This window comes from Lissotriton vulgaris, chromosome 8 (genome assembly GCF_964263255.1).
Source record: "Lissotriton vulgaris chromosome 8, aLisVul1.2, whole genome shotgun sequence".
Lineage (NCBI taxonomy): Eukaryota > Metazoa > Chordata > Amphibia > Caudata > Salamandridae > Lissotriton > Lissotriton vulgaris.
The window spans coordinates 1,112,691,843-1,112,710,122 of record NC_141696.1 but is presented as its reverse complement, the minus strand read 5'-3'; the positions used below and the strand labels follow the sequence as shown (position 1 = coordinate 1,112,710,122).

Genomic DNA, 18,280 nt, shown 5'->3' with positions numbered 1-18,280 from the left:
GAGGATGTGCTGTGGGCTCCCTCTATGGGCCCTCCAGAGTAGTTGGATCCTGTTGAAGAATCCCACCAGTTTTCAATTGTTACTGGAGTGCCAGGTGAACACAAGGAGCGTGTATACTGCAAGCTTTCAGGAATGGAGGATCCCTGTGAGCAATTTGCCCAGACTAGATCTGGGTGTGTAGAATCTGGAAAAGCTAGGCAAGTCCTGTGACATGTATGGCCACTGCAGTAGCCTTGTCAAAGTCAGTAGGGACACCCTCACTTCCCGTGTTACTGTTGTATCTATTCCCAGCATGTCCCAAACTGTTAATAGAATGTCACTTTGATGCGCAGTTATCGAAGTTATTGTGTCTGTTCCACTGTTAAATACAGCAACCCGTCTGTTTAGGAGTAGGTGGAGGATCACTTCAGTTCTTTCACTGTTTTCGTTTGCAAACCTTCCTAGTGCTGACCAAAAATGTAATTTTAGCACAGCTGCTTCTCTTTTTTGAACCAGTCCGCTAAAAGTATCATGTTTGTCAAAGAAGCAACAGTCCTTTTTCCTATTTGCCTTTACTATTTAAGGTTGTAGAACTTAAAAGGAAAAATGTCCATAAGGAGCCCTCTTCTTCTCACTGTCCAGGTGCCCACAAGCTTCCAGATCTTCAACCTCTTCCCAGACAAGCCAGAAGTCGGAGGACCAGTCTGTCCGACTAGTGTTTTCCCTTTGCAGATGCCCCCTTGGAACTTTGGCAATTACAGCTTGGTTTCAGTCAGGCCAGAAGTCGCAAGCACGTCCTTCGGTTCTAGAGTTCTCTGCTAAATACCTCCTCCAACCGCTATCTGCCACTGGACTGAACAATCAATTGAGTTAACCCACTGCTTTCGGACCAGCCATGCACTAAACCTCTTTGTTTTAGAGAGGAAATTGAATTGTTATATTCCTGCTTTTATTTGTGGTAGATAGGCGCAGGGGGTTAAGTGTGAGTTGTGTCCAAGAGTGCTTTTAATTGTTGGCTTTTCAGAGAGATAGGAGAAAAAGAAACTTTTAATTTATTCACAGTCCAGTATGTTAATTGGTGAGCCTATTTTAATCTTTTCCAAAGGCTTTATTAACAGGAAGTTAAGCTGGTGTTTTTAAGATAGATGTAACGATGCACTTTAAAATTTTCATATTCTACCAACATGTTATGGACAGGGGACAAGGAGGGGAATTTTGAGCTCACACTAACAGGGAACACATATATTTAGCAGAATTGAGCACTCCGAAATGCACACAACATATAAACATACACTCTTATACACCTGGATCATAATCGCTAAAAGAAAGAGGACAATTTGTATAACAAGAAGGAATCACTCAGTCATTGCCCCAGGTACCGATTTTAGAAGGAAACACAAGAGTTACTTGAAAACATGAAGATAGAAAAACCATGAGTTACCCATGATAACAGGCAACTATATTTTTTTGAGAAAAAAAGAATCGGCAATTGTTTCACAATTAATTAGAAGTCAAGACTGTGCACTCTTTTACCAGAAAACAGAATGAAAAGACGAATTCTTACAATGTAAGATATGATAATAGATAAGAAAAGTTTATTTTTCTCTTTGACTGAAAAAGAAGGAAACCGAGAAGGGAACTAGTTTCGAAAGTGAAGTACTTCCTCTTTATTCTGCTACACTGTTAGAAATGCTAATTTTATTATATGAGGAGCTAGCCGGCCACCATTTCACAAAGCTAATATTTTGTCTATTAACCATTGACATATTTTAACTCTTTAGTTCAGCAGAGGCTGGAGATTTCTAATACTTTTAGCACTAAACCTCCCTTACCAGTCACCATACAAGGACAGTTGAAAACTGCAGGGACTCTCACCCTGAAACCATGCAAAAGCTGAGAGCTGCCAGACGCACTCTCGTCTACCTGACACAATATAAGGACAGTTGAAAACTTTAGGGACTCTCACCTTGAAACCATGCAAAAGCTGAGAGCGGCCAGACACACTCTCATCTGCCTGTCACAATACAAGGACAGTTGAAAACTTTAGGGACTCTCACCCTGAAACCATGCAAAAGCTGAGAGCGGCCAGACACACTCTCATCTACCTGACACAATATAAGGACAGTTGAAAACTTTAACGACTCTCACCCTGAAACCATACAAAAGCTGAGAGCTGCCAGACGCACTCTCCTCTCCCTGTCACAATACAAGGACAGTTTAAAACTTTAGGGACTCTCACCCTGAAACCATGCAAGAATTGAGAGCTTTTATATCTCACTCCTCAGGCGAAATAAAAGCAAATACGAAATATTAAAACGTGCACAGGAAACCCAGAAAACCACAACCTCAAACATCGACTTTATACAATAAATCCTAGCACAGTGCCTGCTCACGTGCTTAGTTTTAAAACAGAGGTTTGTTTTCGTGGCAAGACACCAGTCAGCAAGGAACGGTGGCTTAGGCTGCGCTACACCTGCAGGCCCCCAACTAACCACAGCCAGACACTACACCAAAGCAAGGCTAGGAGAAAAAGCAAAAAACTCTTTGACTTACTCGTGGATATCCGGTGGTTCAGTCAGGAAGAGCCAGCGAGGGGCGACCTCCAGCTACAGCCACAGGGGAATTTCCCCTCTCCTTGCAGTCTGGAAATTCTTATGCACGTCGCATACATGGTTGCCAGCTGTTGGAGGGTGGTATTTACCACATAATTTAGCACACAGGTGCTATCTGAAATAACAAGACACACATGTGAAACACAGGGATTGAGTCAGGAGTGGCACCTTATATTCAAGAAACAATTTAAACGATAAATGTCAAAAACACGTCATTAATCATCAATAACACCATGCTGTGTAGCAGGTGACAGGTGTCCAAAACAAGAAGATTAAGAACAAAAACATGCAATCTAGTAAATTAAAAATCATGGCAATCCAAGGAAGAAGAGAGAGAGAGACAATGGACATCAAAGTACCGTTAGAGTACCACCCTCCAACACTACTGTAGGCAATATGAAGCTGACGGAAATCTCGCCTAACCTGTGTAAAAAATATAGATAAATAAAAATAAAAACCTACCAGTCTGCCAGAATACACGCAAACTGTTGAAAGGCGGCATATGCTCTAAAAGCCTTGATAAGAGGCGCCATATTTGAGACAGGCGAAAAAGTATATAGATGTGCAAAAACAAAAATCAGGACCCGATCACGGTCGCCATCTTTGAACGTGTAACCAATGGTGGTGGAAGTTCCACCACTGCTTAAAATGTATTGAATGCAACGAGCAGCAAAGCAGCAGATTCTGACAATTGCTCCGCAGGGGCGAGCGGCGCGAGACGTCTCCCCCTGTGGATTTTTGCACAGATGGTAGGGTCCAGGAGCGCGAGGCAGGGAGAGCGTTAGGGCAGATTTGACGGCGTTTTTTAGTGAGGAGAGCAGGCGTAGGTAGATAGAGAGGGCGTTTTTCAGTAAAAACAGAATAGTGAGCGTAGATAGTGTTTATATTGATATTACTGTAGAAAATAGTGTATTTAGTGAGAGAAAAGGAGGGTTTTGTTGAAGGGGAGAAATGGATATGAGTGAAAATTTAATAGCTGCCTTAAGGGTAATACGTTGTTATAAGAAACAGGGTTGAACCCAATATAGTCAGTAGGGACCTGGGTAGTAATATAGAATAAGAGGAAGGGGTCCCGTGACCAGAGTGCAGAAATAACAAATTTACACCATTTGTATTCAACAATTCCAATAAAGAGAAAACTGTTTTAAAGAAGCAAAAAAAGATTTTAATTCGAGATTGCATACATCCTAATCAATGGATATCTCACTTATTAGGTACATCCTTTTGGTATCACAATTTATATACAATGCGTGCCCACATTCACAACAGGAGGGGGGTGGCGTGAGGGAAAGTGTGGGGGGTAGGATATGTGTGATCTGATTCATTCAGTGACAAGTCTTATTGTAAGCTTCTAAGACAATGTACATGCGGTCCCTGAAAAACAGGGCCACAATTAGTGGCTCCTAAAAGAGTCCAAATTAATCAATGATAGAGATCGGCCTAACTCCGTTGTAGCCGTTAGTGTCTGATTGGGGGCCGGAGTTGGTCGTGGGTGATGTAGTCGTCTACGTTTCGACCCAATACATGTAGGTTCCTTTTCCTTGGTAGTTCCAGATAAATAAATTAACACTACGTTAACGTAGTGTTAATTTATTTATCTGGAACTACCATCCTATGAAACAAAATACAGGATTGGTGGTTTTCTAATTCGCTTTTCCAATTACTCCCCAGGTGGTTGCCCACCCACAACACTGCTTGTCCTGAAGAAGACCCTCCTGTAAGGAAAAGAAACCTACATGTATTGGGTCGAAACGTAGACGACTACATCACCCACGACCAACTCCGGCCCCCAATCAGACACTAACGGCTACAACGGAGTTAGGCCGATCTCTATCATTGATTAATTTGGACTCTTTTAGGAGCCACTAATTGTGGCCCTGTTTTTCAGGGACCGCATGTACATTGTCTTAGAAGCTTACAATAAGACTTGTCACTGAATGAATCAGATCACACATATCCTACCCCCCACACTTTCCCTCACGCCACCCCCCTCCTGTTGTGAATGTGGGCACGCATTGTATATAAATTGTGATACCAAAAGGATGTACCTAATAAGTGAGATATCCATTGATTAGGATGTATGCAATCTCGAATTAAAATCTTTTTTTGCTTCTTTAAAACAGTTTTCTCTTTATTGGAATTGTTGAATACAAATGGTGTAAATTTGTTATTTCTGCATTCTGGTCACGGGACCCCTTCCTCTTAAGGGTAATACAGCAGGAAGGTAGGGAGGACATGCTGACACAAGCAGCACTTGAGGAAATGCTCCCCCCGAAGCGCCCACCACGGAGACAAGCGGCAAAAGGGGTTCAAATTGCCATTGAAGCCTGTCAACCGGCTTCTGTCAAGAAGAAGAAGGTGAGAGCTCGTTCCTTGAGCGCGGGTGCGGAAGCAGCCTTAAGACCTGTGGAGATAGAACGGGGTACAGAGGAGCGTAAAGCGTCTTCCCTCACACGGCAGAAGGCAGCAAGTGACTTTGGAGCTGAGGTAAATGTGCAGGTGGCGGGGGTACCTTCAGGAGCGGCTAAGAAGGGTACACAGGTAGCCCTGAAGAGAAAAGGGAAAGAAAAAGCGATTAAGAAGGTGGCCCTTACGCAAGACAGAATAGGTGAACAGGGGTTGGCATTACCTTCCCACCCCTTTAGCTGTCTTCCCGTGCGGGATGCGACGGGCAAGGACTATATGCAGAGTTCTGCCAGTCAGAACTTCATCATGAAAGGGGGGTCGGGTTCTTTAGTGGCATATTCAAGCGACAGCGAAGAAGAAATAGTTTATGACACGCAACCCACCAGTGCCCCCCTCATTCAGCTGATTCCTATCCCTATACCTCAGAATAGTGCCAGGCTGACAAGAGTGGTGGAGACTGGAGCGAGGAAGCCCCCATTGGATTCGGCGGTGGGGCATCAGACAGGTCAGCGAGATGGCTCAGGTCAGGGGACTCAGGATGTGAGTGATTCTGAGGTAGAAGAAGAATATTATGAAGAGACTGACTCAGAAGTAGAGTGCGAGCAGGACCAAGGACATGGACTTTTGTCTAGGGATCAAGACGCCGGGCAATGGGACACTCAATATGTTTTTCCATGTGCACGCCCTTCACCATATGATATTCCACACAGGAAGAGCGCGCAGGGCGAGAGCGGAGAAGGTCAGTTGCTTTGGGTGGAGCGCCCAATGTTCACTGACAAACAAAATGTGCGCCATGTTTCCAGAGAGGTGGGTAACTCGAGAGCACAGCGCGACATGGTTGAAGCACAAATGGTGAATTCTTTGAATGGGCCATTTGTTAATGCGGCTGCCCCTATAGTGTCAAGGTATACTGGGGAGCTTGATCAAGTTTACTCTAGCGAATCCAGAGCGGATTTTGTGCGATCAGATAGGCCTCAAGAGCGGAGTTCAAGTCTGATTTGGTCACAGTTTGATGGGGGGGTGGGAGACGGGGCTTGCCCAGGGACTAGTGCTGGTTTTCAAGGGAGTGGTGAGTTTAGTCAGGCATCCAGGAGTCAGGCTGGGAATTTCAAGAAAAGCAAAAAGAGTGTAAATTCAAAACAAATTTTTGGGGGCAATGTGGGGAAAGAGGTCAGGATTGGGGGGGGGGCAACGAATTCTTCTTTGTTGTTCCAGAGGTCAAGTGCGGACTCTTCGGTTCAAAATGTGACACCACGGGACTATCAAGAGCGGATGGCTCCGACTGAATTACAGCGGCGGGCAGGACAGCTACCATGCGGTAAGCATCAATGGTGGGCAGTGTGGGATGAGGGACGGAGCGACAGAGTGAATGTCAGGGAACTACCTGTGGTGGAGTTTGTGGGGGGAGGAGAGGGCAGAAAGATTGTGGTACCACGTGCCGCGGCAGTTCCAGGTAAGCTGCCGTCCAGTACAGCAACAGGCACGCTAGATTTACCCCAGGAGTTACCGGTCGCAGTGGGAGGGAATACGAAGGAGGCGGCGTCCGATCAAAGAGTAACTGTTAATGTTAGGCAGAAGCTTCCCTATATGGGTCTGGCGATGCCTTTGGGTTCCCACTTATCAGAAAAAACTAAACAGCGAATTTGGAATCACGAGTTTGTAGACATATTCAAGTTGCTTCACCGAGATCTACAGGCCAAAGAGGGGTCAAAAGAGGAAGAATGGGAGTTGGCGCGACGTCCCAGGGTGCCTCGCACGATTGAGAACTGGACCTCAGCTTTCTTGATTTATGCGAGCATCTACTGTGAAAGGTATCCTGAAAGATCTGTGGCCTTGTACAAATATATGGACATAGTCAGGAAGGCACATTCACATTTTGGTGGATACTCTTGGCTGAATTATGACGAGGAATTTAGAGCTCGTATTAGCATCTGTGTAGAAAAGCCTTGGGGTGATGTGGATTCAGAGTTGTGGCTTCAATGGATGTCCACGTCTCATCCATCAGCTACGACGCATACAGCGAGTGGCTTGCCAGTCCCATACCGGCCCTTTCTATGGCGTCCCGCTCAATTTGGAGCGGGTACAGGGGGAAGAGGTTTCTCTTCAGGTACAGGAGCCTGCTGGAATTACAACAGGGGCATGTGCAACAGGCCATTATGCCGTTTCAAACACGACTGTTCCCATTGTGGGGGACGGCATCCGCTTACGCAATGTAATGCACCGGCAGGGAATTTCGGTGGTTACAGAGGCGGTGACCAGCAGCGGTTCCCAGAGCAGTGGGGCTGGGCAACAAGAGGCAGAGGTGCCCCTTTCCATACTTTCCCGAAAGGCACCTACTCCAATTAAATTGAACAACTTAGTGCCCTGGTTGGATAGATATCCTGATACTGATTCAGCAGCTCGATTGTTCTGGGGGTTTCAAGAAGGTTTTAAACTGGGATACCAGGGACCCAGGCACCAGAGGTGGGCTGACAATTTACGTTCGGCGAAGGAACTGCCGGAGGTGGTCTGTAAGAAGCTTGCAACTGAAATCGAAGTTGGAAGAATAGCGGGCCCTTTCCGGCATTGCCCTTTGCCGAATCTGATGGTCTCCCCTCTTGGAGTTATTCCCAAGAAAGCTGCTGGAGAATATAGGATGATACAGCATTTATCCTGGCCAGAGGGGGGATCTGTCAATGATTTTATATCAGAAGTCGACACATCAGTATCCTACACAACAGTCGATGAGGCAATGGAGCTTGTGACAAAAATGGACAAGGGAGCTGAAATGGCCAAATGTGATATTCAATCTGCTTTTCGTTTAATGCCCATTCACCCTACTGACTTTGAACTATTAGGAATGTTCTTTGAAGGACATTATTTTGTCGACAAGGTATTGCCAATGGGCTGTGCGGCCTCTTGTGCGATTTTTGAAATGTTCAGCACATTCATACAATGGATTTTTTCCCAGACGTGTCCTGAAAGTGTCAGTTGTCACTACTTAGATGACTTTCTGTTCATAGGAAAAGCAAACACTGGGCAATGTAAACGGGCATTGATGCATTTTCAGAGATGGACTGAAGTTTTGGGGGTCCCGTTAGCACCAGAAAAGACTGAGGGACCGGATACAGTCATAACCTTTTTGGGCATAGAGTTGGATACCAAACAGATGTATGTGCGCCTACCATGGAGAAAAATTTGTGAAATTAAGGCTTTTCTCCTCACGATTATGGATACCACTAAGATTGAAGTGAGGCAGGTGCAGCGTTTGTTGGGTTATCTGAACTTTGCTTGCCGGGTGGTGAGGGCAGGGAGGACGTTTTGTCGACGTCTAGGCATGGCTTTATCAGGAGCGTATCTCCCACACCACAGAGTGCGAGTGACGAAACACATCAAGGAAGATTTGCGAGTGTGGCTGTGCTTCCTGGACAATTTTAATGGTGTACCTTTACAGTTTGTGGATGACAACTTCATTTGGCAAGTTCAAATATACTCAGATGCAGCGGGATCCATTGGTTTTGGTATCTTCTGGGAAGGCAGGTGGTGTGCAGAGGGTTGGCCAGTACATTGGAATAGTCAAGGCAGGAGCATAGCCTTTTTGGAGCTCTTTCCACTGATTGCGCATTGCTAGTGTGGGGCAAAGAATTTCAGAACAGATCAGTGTTATTTCATGTTGACAACATGGCAGTGGTGAACTTGTTAAATAACCAAAAGGCTAAGGATGTTAGAGTGTTGCAACTACTGAGGATGTTTATGCTTTTAAGTCTGAGTTTCAACATGATGTTTAAGGCTAAACACGTCCCAGGGGTTAATAACTCCATCGCTGATGCTCTTTCCCGATTTCAGTGGCAGAAGTTCCGCGAGCTGGCGCCAAGGGCAGATTTCCACAAAACGACAGTGCCGCACAACATATGGGCCCTAGGGGAGTGAGGATATGTCAGATAGTCGAGCAGTCCATTGCCCCTTCGACTAGAAGAAGCTATGTGCAGGCGTGGCAAGAGTTTGTACAGTACTCACAGAGTTTGGGCAGATCTGAGTCAGTGGGGAAGGTCATAGGTAGTATCTGTGATTTTGTTTTGACTCTCATAGATAAAGGTTTGTCACATACAACCATAGCAGGAAAACTGTCAGGTTTATCATTTTACGGTCAGTTGTTCTGGGGTTTTGACCCGGTTGAGGATCAATTAGTTAGAAGAATGTTGAAAGGTGTACAGAGGGGGTCAAGTGTTGTTCAGCAGCCGCAAGCTCCCATCACGTTTGACTTATTGCAGAAGTTGTTAGATCAGTTGGGTTTAATTTGTTATGATCTTTGGGAGGTGGGGCGTTTTAGGTTAGCTATGATTTGGATGTTCTGTGGGGCTTTCAGGGTGTCGGAAGTTTTGGGGGTGGGAGAGGACACAGGTTTCTCCAGTGCTGAGATTTCGGTAAGAGAACACAGATTGGGAATTTGGGTGAGGAGGTCGAAGACAGATCAGCTAGGCCGAGGGACGTGGGTCTTTCTGAACAAGAGTGGGGTAGCAGATTGTTGCCCGGTGCAAGAGTGGGTTCATTTTGCTTCTGGGGACAAGTTTCAGAAGGGACCGATTTTCATACATGAATCTGGGAGGAAGATTACAAGTTCTCAATTCTTAGCGGTGTTAAGAAAAGCGCTGACCTTTATGGGGGAAAACCCGCAGTTTTTTGCCACACACTCTTTTCGGATAGGGGTGGCTACAGAGGCTGGCAGGTTGGGTTTAGGTGTGGATCTGCTAAATCGCATAGGCAGATGGAAATCTAGCAGCTACAAACGTTATGTTAGAAAATGATTTTGCTGTTGTTTAAAAAAAAAAAAAAAAAAATGATAGGTTGTGTGGGTCTAATTTTCATTTCATTCCAGGTACAGTGCGGGGGGCGAATTCGAAGTTTAAGAAACAGACCTGGATGGTGGGACATTCGTTTATAAAGTGGGCAGCCCTGTTTGCGAAGAAGCAGATTTATGGACGGTCATTGGGTATCCCTAGCGCGACGCACGAGGTAGTATGGAAGGGTAAAGGAGGAATGAAGTGGGTTGATTTGTTTCCTACTCTATCGCAAATGTTCCACGTACGAGGATGCCCGGATCAACTGGTAATACATCTGGGTGAGAATGACTTGGTTAAAATGTCAGGACTCACGCTCATCAAGCAAATGCAACTTGACTTGACAGTTTTAAGGATAAATTGGCCGACCACTCGTGTGTTTTGGACTGAGTTCGTTTACAGAAAATCATGGCGGCAGGCCAGGTCCCATGGAGCAGTCGAAAAGGCCATGAGAAAACTAAATAAAGCCATGAAAGTTTTTTGTAAGGTTATGAAGATTGGGGTTTTGCGACATGAGGGCATCTCGGGTAGCGAGAGCCACCTTTTCCGGGATGACGGGGTCCATCTGTCCCAGATAGGCATGGCATACTATTTAGTGGAAATAAGAGACATGCTTGCACAAGAACTACAGGTCAACGTTTGGTGCAATTCCAAGTTATGAACAAGATGTTTGTGCTATTTTAGGTGGGGACAGGAAAACTCGTTGGTTTTCCTGGGTGGCATAAAATCCCCAGGGAAGAGAAGCCTAGAGCGGGCTCCTCTAGTTATTAGTTAGATAGGGGGAATTAGACACAACAATGGAGGGGAAAAAATGGAAGGAAAATGTTGGGGAAGTTATTGATGATTAGTTGATGGTTTCGGTATAAAGTCCAAATTTTGAATGAAATGAGATAAATAAATAAATAAATAAATGGTTTGCGTTCAAATGCCAAAGTTACATGATTGATGATCTGTTGGGAAATTTTATGATTATTTATATCCTGAATAAAGTGGCCTTTTCTGCTATAACAAAGCGAGTGGTCTGAATTCATGGGCAATGGCTCCGCAGGGGCGAGCGGCGTGAGACGTCTCCCCCTGTGGATTTTTGCACAGATGGTAGGGTCCAGGAGTGCGAGGCAGGGAGAGCGTTAGGGCAGATTAGACGGCGTTTTTTAGTGAGGAGAGCAGGCGTAGGTAGATAGAGAGGGCGTTTTTCAGTAAAAACAGAATCCCACCCACCCACCCACCCCTTTAAAAAAAAAAAAAAAAAAAAAACGCATGATGTACTTGTTGGAAGGCTGGTACATTCATGAGTTAAGAGTTCTAATCTTAGTTGCCACTTCAGGATGCGTTTCCCAAACAGATGGCTGCGGCATAAAATCCCCAGGGAAGAGAAGCCTAGAGCGGGCTCCTCTAGTTATTAGTTAGATAGGGGGAATTAGACACAACAATGGAGGGGAAAAAATGGAAGGAAAATGTTGGGGAAGTTATTGATGATTAGTTGATGGTTTCGGTATAAAGTCCAAATTTTGAATGAAATGAGTTAAATAAATAAATAAATGGTTTGCGTTCAAATGCCAAAGTTACATGATTGATGATCTGTTGGGAAATTTTATGATTATTTATATCCTGAATAAAGTGGCCTTTTCTGCTATAACAAAGCGAGTGGTCTGAATTCATGGGCAACGTGTCAAAGTAAACATGATCGCAATACCACTCAGCAATAGGAAACTATAAACGAGCATGTGTGATGAAACCCAAACAAGTGATGCTTCACTTAATACCTGGTCACACAGCTTCAATTCAAATTCAACACCTAATTATAAATTGTACACTGCCACAAAATATAGAGTTCTCAGTTAACATTCTGTTGTTTATTTAATTGAAAATTCAATCTGGTTGTTAATATCAATTGAACAATTAAAAACAGAAACTGTGTAAGTGTTTAACAACATCAAATACCATCACCCACCCTCGGACAGGGAAACCAATCAAAACTAATATATTCAGGTGATTCTGATTACTACATAAATTGCCCTTGTGGCTTAATGTACATAGGCAAGGCAGAATGCAAGATTAAGATTAGAATAACAGTGTGGAAAAAGGTAGGGCTAGGACCTTTCTCAAGATTTGCCCGGCGCTAACCGCCCTTGTACCATTCAAATTACCAAGCAATGAGGCAGGCGCCGGAGACCAGAAGGCAGGAAAACAGAAGTTTATTCCGACGGAGCAGAACACATCAGATCAGACAACAAGGTATCGTCTCGAGGTGCTCTAACAGCCTCTCGGAGGCCTGGCCTCTTATACACTGGTTTATGGCATGTGACCTTTCTTTATTACAATCAGAACTTTGTAAAGCAAGGAAAAGACATCCCCGTAATCCTTGTGGCAATCCCACCCCCATATACCTTCACAATAGAGGTCCTCAACCTGCTGATAAGAGGAGGGGGTCATCACGCAGCTGAGTGTTCTGCCGAGTCTTAGGATGTGTGCGCCTGATCATATCACAGGGGGCGGGGAGGCCTGGATCAATAGAGGGTTCTTTGAAAGAGAGCGACCTCATACAATAAGGGGCAGTAAATGATATCTCCCGGCTTAGGCGATGGCCTCGGACCTGTGTGGACAGTCGGACACGGGGTGAGGGGCCATCAATGGAGTGGTATTCATGCTGCGTGGACAATCCAGTGCAGAGGGAAGGTTTATCAACAGAGGGGCATTCATGGGAGGAGAGGAGGTGTTGGTCAGGCGCTGGCGTGACTCCCAGGGACAGGGTCATGCAGAAGGGTCATGCTCATGAGGGGGGGGGAGGGGGAGCCGGGGTGCGCGGAGGATGCTTGCTGGGTCAGAGGGGCGCGCTGGCGATCGATCGTGGACAGGGAGACCATGATATCTAAAATGGCTGCCGTGCACGTAGTACATAGGTGACCTAAAATGGCTGCCGGGCACGTAGTACATAGGTGACAAGCTGGCGCAGACGATGTTCAGATCGCAAACTAAAATTCCACAGTCCTCCCTTTTAACATGTCTCGCCAACTTGTCAGTTTGGATTTATCCCCATAAGGCCACGTATTTCTACTTCATAGAGGGGGCTCATGTGCTCATTTCGGAAGTCCAAAGTCTTTGGGCACATACAATTGGAAACAAGGCCGCACAAAGGTGGCAGACATTGGATACCTAAGCAACACCCACATAATATCACAACAGGTATCAGCACGAAGGAAAACAACTTCCAACCCCAATTCTTCAAAGTGTCCCAAAACCAGCTCCCAAGCGACCATCCTTCCCGCTCTTGGTGAACCTCTGAGGAAAGTCTGTGGAGGTGTTCAATGGCTTTGTAGACTGAAGGCGAGTTGTCTGGCACGTAGGTGCAGCAGCTGGATCCGATGATGCGGCATGCTCCTCCTCGGTCGGCTAGGACCACGTCTAGGACAAGACGATTTTGAAGGGTCACAAGGCGGACCGCCTGAAGCTCCGCAGTGTTGTTGGCGAGGATGCCAGCCGTGATGTTGATCGTTGTTTCTACTGCCTGGGTCAGGTGTCGGATAGCGCGGCTGTTTGCCATTGGGCCCCACAGAGGAACAAGTCCCTTTGCTGCATCTAGGAACTGAGCTCCAGTGGAGTCGGCTTGTTCCATGTCATCTGCACGCCTCTGCCGGTGATGGTTGGCAGGGGCTACATATGTGGGTGGAAGAACGAAGGCAATGTAGCAGGTACCCTTCCAACCTTTCGGGAGCCAGGTGTAAGCTTTGGTGCCACACACAAAGTACATGTTCGGAGAAGCAACAAAGGAAGGGGGGTCAACTGAGTCCAATGTTCTGGTGATTCGGCAGGAGCTGTGACCCACCAGCTGCGTTCCCTGGCCTTCGAGGCACACAAGGCCAGTGACATTGATAACAGACAGAGCCACAGTCAGGGTGGCGGTAGTTTGTTTTTGCAGATGAGAGAAGGTGGTTCTGGCTGGATTGTGGAGCACCTGTACTTCGACTCGTTCTTTGGCTGGAATGTCTTTAAGGAAGGTGGCGCCTGCGAGCGCAGGACACAGGGTAGCAGGGGTCTTTCCGGTTCTGTTCAGCCAGAACCCAGAGTAGAAGTGTGACACTGTCCGGCTGGAGGTGGCGTTGTCCTTGTGGCTCTCTTGCATGAGGATCAACCAGGCGAGGCAGGAGCCATGAACTGAGAAAGGAGAAGGGATGAAGGGGATGGAGTGTCCTGTGGCATGCGGGAGCAACCCGCAGATCCAGCAGTTCGTAGCATTTGCAGCAAGGTTGTGTTGGTGCAACAGTTGCACGAAGGAATTGTTCCAGAATTCCCTGCGCCTTTCTCGGAGCTGAGGCGACAGAGAGATTAGGTGATGCTCTTTCAGGGGTGTTGGCTGTGCAGTAGGTAGCAATGCCTCATGAGCCGGTGTGCTTTCCTCCAGAATCCAGAAGGAGGTCATGAGGAGGAGGCAGAAGAGGAAGACAATGAAGAGTGCGATTGTCTTTGATTTGTGCAAGTTGTCAGTCTTTGGATTTCTATACTGGGTATTTCCTGTTGCTTCCATCATCTTCTTATCTGGCGCTTCCATCATCTTCTTATCTGGCGCTTCCATCACCTTCAAGGGGCTCGGTAGTGGGCAGAACCACAGACTTCGCTTAGCTTCTCTCCCGGTAACCCTTGGATGCTTAGGTCACCGTTCTGAGATTTAGCTTAGTCCGTGGCCTACTTAGACGAAACTCCCTCCTTTCGACGCAGGAAATACCCTTCTCTGGATGGCACAGTGGGATCAGAGAATTTTGCAAGTTCGAGTGCCTCAGTATCGGGATAACAGTCCAATATCGGTCGGTCTTTGCTCAGGAGCTCTTCTTGGGCGCTGACGTTTTCTGTCGTGGCCAGGTTTGCAGAGACCTTCCGGCAATGATGTGCGTGCAGCCAGTGCTTCTTCCCCTCCACTCGAAGTGCCGTTCGGGTGGTAATCAGCACTTGCCAGGGGCCCGTCCACCGTGGTTCCAGACTCTTGGTCCGCTGGAAATTTCGTATTAGGACAAAATCTCCCGGTTGGATGTCGTGGCCGGGGCCCCTGGAAGCATCGGGGATGGCCTGCTGCACCTGTTGATGAATGACAGACAACGTTTTAGTTAACTTGCACAAATAATCAGATAGTAGGACGTCTGGGACGTCATGAATGGAGGTCGGTTTGGGAGCAGTCCAGAGATTCATCGGTCGCCCAAACACGACCTCGTAGGGGGTCAAATGGTGCTTGGTGGGAGTGGAGCGCATCGATAACAAGGCCAGTGGGAGGGCATCCGGCCAGTTAAGTCCAGTGGTGGCCACTATTTTTGACAATTTCAGCTTCAGTGTGGCATTATGGCGTTCCACTAGACCGGCGGATTGGGGGTGGAAGACCGCATGAAACCTTTGCTTCACCCCCAACCCCTTTAGGATTAGTTGAATAACCTCAGCTATGAAGTGGGGGCCATTGTCGCTCCATAAAATTCGACAAAGGCCATAGCGAGGGAAGAATTCCTTCAGTAGTACTTTGGCAGTAGTCATGGCAGTGTTGTCACGGGTTGGATAGGCCTCTACCCATTTGCTGAAGGCACATACGATGACTAGTACATACTTCAGGTTTTGGCATCTCTCTAGTTGGATGTAGTCCATCTGAAGGACCTCAAAGGGGTGATTGGGGGTCCCAAACCCTCCCCGGGGTACCACAGTTCCTTTCCCGGGGTTGTGTTGCAGACAGATGAGGCACTGCTGAACTAGGCGTCTGGCTGAGTCAGGGATTTTGTCGTTGTGCCAGACTTTGGAAATGAGTTCGATCATGGGTGCAGATCCTATGTGTGCGGGGGAGTGTGCCATTGTCAGTATGGGGATCAGGTATGAGTCGGGTAGCAACCATCTGTTTGCATCTTTTGTTCGCCAGCAGCCCTCTTCGTCCTTCAAACCCACCCCTGCCCACTTAATCAGTTCGTGAGGGGTGCTGGCCGACTGGATGTCTCTGATCATTTCCCTTGCGTCAGTCCATCTCTCTGCTTGTGACCTGGTCACATACATGCGTGTTGCCGTCCTATTCTCAGCTGTGGTTCGTGCAGTGATGTCGGCCAATGCATTCCCTTGTCCAACTAAGTCTGTCACCCTTTTGTGTGCTTGACATTTGATTACCGCTAATCGTTTGGGGAGGAGAACTGCTTCAATCAGAGCGGAAACTAGATCTCCGTGGAGGATTGGGGTGCCGTGGGACGTCAGGAATCCCCTCTCCCTCCACAGGAGCCCAAAATGGTGGACCACTCCGAAGGCATACTGGCTGTCCGTATATACGTTCGCGGTGGTCCCTGCGGCTATGATGCATGCTCGGGTGAGGGCTATCAGCTCTGCTGCCTGGGCAGATCGTTGTGTGATGCAGGCTGTCTCAACTACTGTTCGGGCTGTCGTTACTGCATAGGCAGCTGAAGTGGTGCCATCTGGGAGTTTGATGCATGAGCCGTCTACCCATAGCTCTCCATCGGGGTCAGAAAAAGCAGTGTCTCGGAGGTCAACCCTACTCCTTGTCTGTTCGTCCGTGAGGGTCACACAGTCGTGTATGGGAGGCACGTCGGGGTCATTTTCAGGCAGGGGTAACAATGTGGCAGGATTCAAAGTCGTGCATCTCTTTAGTGTGATGTGGGGTGCAAGCAGAGTCAACTCGTACCCTGTCAGTCGTGCGCTAGTCAGGTGTTGGGTCTTTGTCTGGTTCAAAAGGGTGTCGACTGCATGGGGTACTAATACTGTGAGGGAGTTGGAAAGTACGATTCCCTCGCTCTGACGGATAGAGACAGCAGCGGCAGCTACTGCTCGAAGGCAGGCAGGCAAAGCTCTGGCTACAGGATCAAGAGTGGTGGAGAAGTAGGCACAAGGGCGCTGCTTAGGACCAATTGATTGAGTTAGGACAGACAATGCACACCCCTCCCTTTCGTGGGTGAAGAGGGAGAAGGGTTTGGAGTAATCCGGCGTTCCGAGGACGGGTGCTGAGCAGAGTGCATCCCGTAATTCCTTAAAGGAGGCTTGACACTCAGTGGTCCAAGGAAGCGGGGAGGGGACATCTTTGGTCAGCAGGGCAAGTAATGGTTTCACAATGAGGCTGTAATTAGGCAACCACTGTCTGCAAAAAGAGGTTAGGCCAACCAAAGAGCGGACCTGCTTTTGTGCTTTTGGGATGGGGGTGTCTAGGATGGTTTGGATTCGGTCGGGTGTAAGTTTCCTCCCTTCTTTGGACAGAAGATGGCCTAGGTAAGTCACGTGTGGCTGGCAGAACTGTAACTTCTTTTTGGAGACTTTATGGCCATTTTCTGCAAGAAAGTGTAAGAGTTGGACAGTGGCTGTCGTGGCAAGTGGGGTGGTGTCGGCCGCCAAAAGGATATCGTCGACATATTGGATCAACACCACTCCATCTGGTAGCTGGAAGGCATCTAGCTGCCTTTTGAGGGCCTGGCTGTAAATGCTGGGACTTTCAGTGTACCCCTGGGGAGCTCTACAAAATCGGTACGAGCGGGATTTTAAAGTGAAGCCGAAGAGATAACGGCTGTCTGGATGAATGGGGATAGAGAAAAACGCGTTCTTAAGGTCGATAACAGTGAAGGTAGTGGCAGTGGACGGGATGAGGGTCAGAATGGTGGTGATATCGGAGACTACAGGATATTGGGGTACAACCACTTTGTTAATCTCTCGCAAGTCGATGATGAAGCGGTACGCTTTCTCATCTCCTTCACCTTGCTTCTTAACAATAGGTAGGATTGGGCTGTTGCAAACGTTGCTAACCACCTCTTCAACCACTCCTGCATCTACCAGAGACTGAATGATCGCTACCAGTGCCTTCTCACCCTCTGGCGATATCCGATATTGCGGGAGTTTCGGGAGCATAGCGTCCTGTCGTACAGTTATGTGAATAGGATCAATCATCATTCGCCCCACATCAGAGTCATTTTTGGCCCACAGGTACGGAGGCAGGGTGTCAAGCAGGGACAGGTCAGCGTCAGTTATGGAGCACATGTGTCGTGGGGGACGGGATCTGGGCATGTCTGGGTTGTCGTACAGGATGACTCGTATTCCATCTGGTGAACACCTAATGGTAGCTCGAAAATGTTTCAGTAAGTCAATGCCCATAATGGCGTCAGGGGAGTTGGAGGAAAGCAGAAATGTCGCGTCAGTGGTGTTGTTTTCTAGGTCAAAGGTAATAGGTACGGACAGGGGGTTAGTGGAGGGCGTTCCATCGAAACCTATCGACGTTATGTGTGAGCCAGACAAGGGTGCCCTTGGAATCAGTCGTTTTGATAACACACTACGTGTCGCCCCAGTGTCTACCAAGAATGGAGACTCTGTACCCAGGACCTTAGCGGTGACATAAGGACCTTGCTGGTCAACACAGAGCTCGACTGGATCCCTCCTTTGCCCCTGGCAGCCCTATGCAAAGTCGGGGGCATTTTCACCTTCGGACAGCTGATATTGGTTCTGTCGGGGACGGTCAAATGT

The 18,280-nt window shown here is 47.4% G+C and overlaps 1 protein-coding gene across 1 annotated transcript; it reads left to right on the top strand.

The window, feature by feature from the left end:
* Nucleotides 1–3,542: 3,542 nt before the first annotated feature.
* On the top strand, nucleotides 3,543–10,587 carry LOC147698336 (uncharacterized). Its single transcript, XM_086933427.1, has 3 exons — nucleotides 3,543–3,571; nucleotides 4,793–6,315; nucleotides 9,853–10,587. The coding sequence occupies exons 1-3, from the start codon at nucleotides 3,543–3,545 to the stop codon at nucleotides 10,473–10,475; spliced, it is 2,175 nt and encodes a 724-aa protein (XP_086789553.1). The 3' UTR covers nucleotides 10,476–10,587.
* Nucleotides 10,588–18,280: the final 7,693 nt, after the last annotated feature.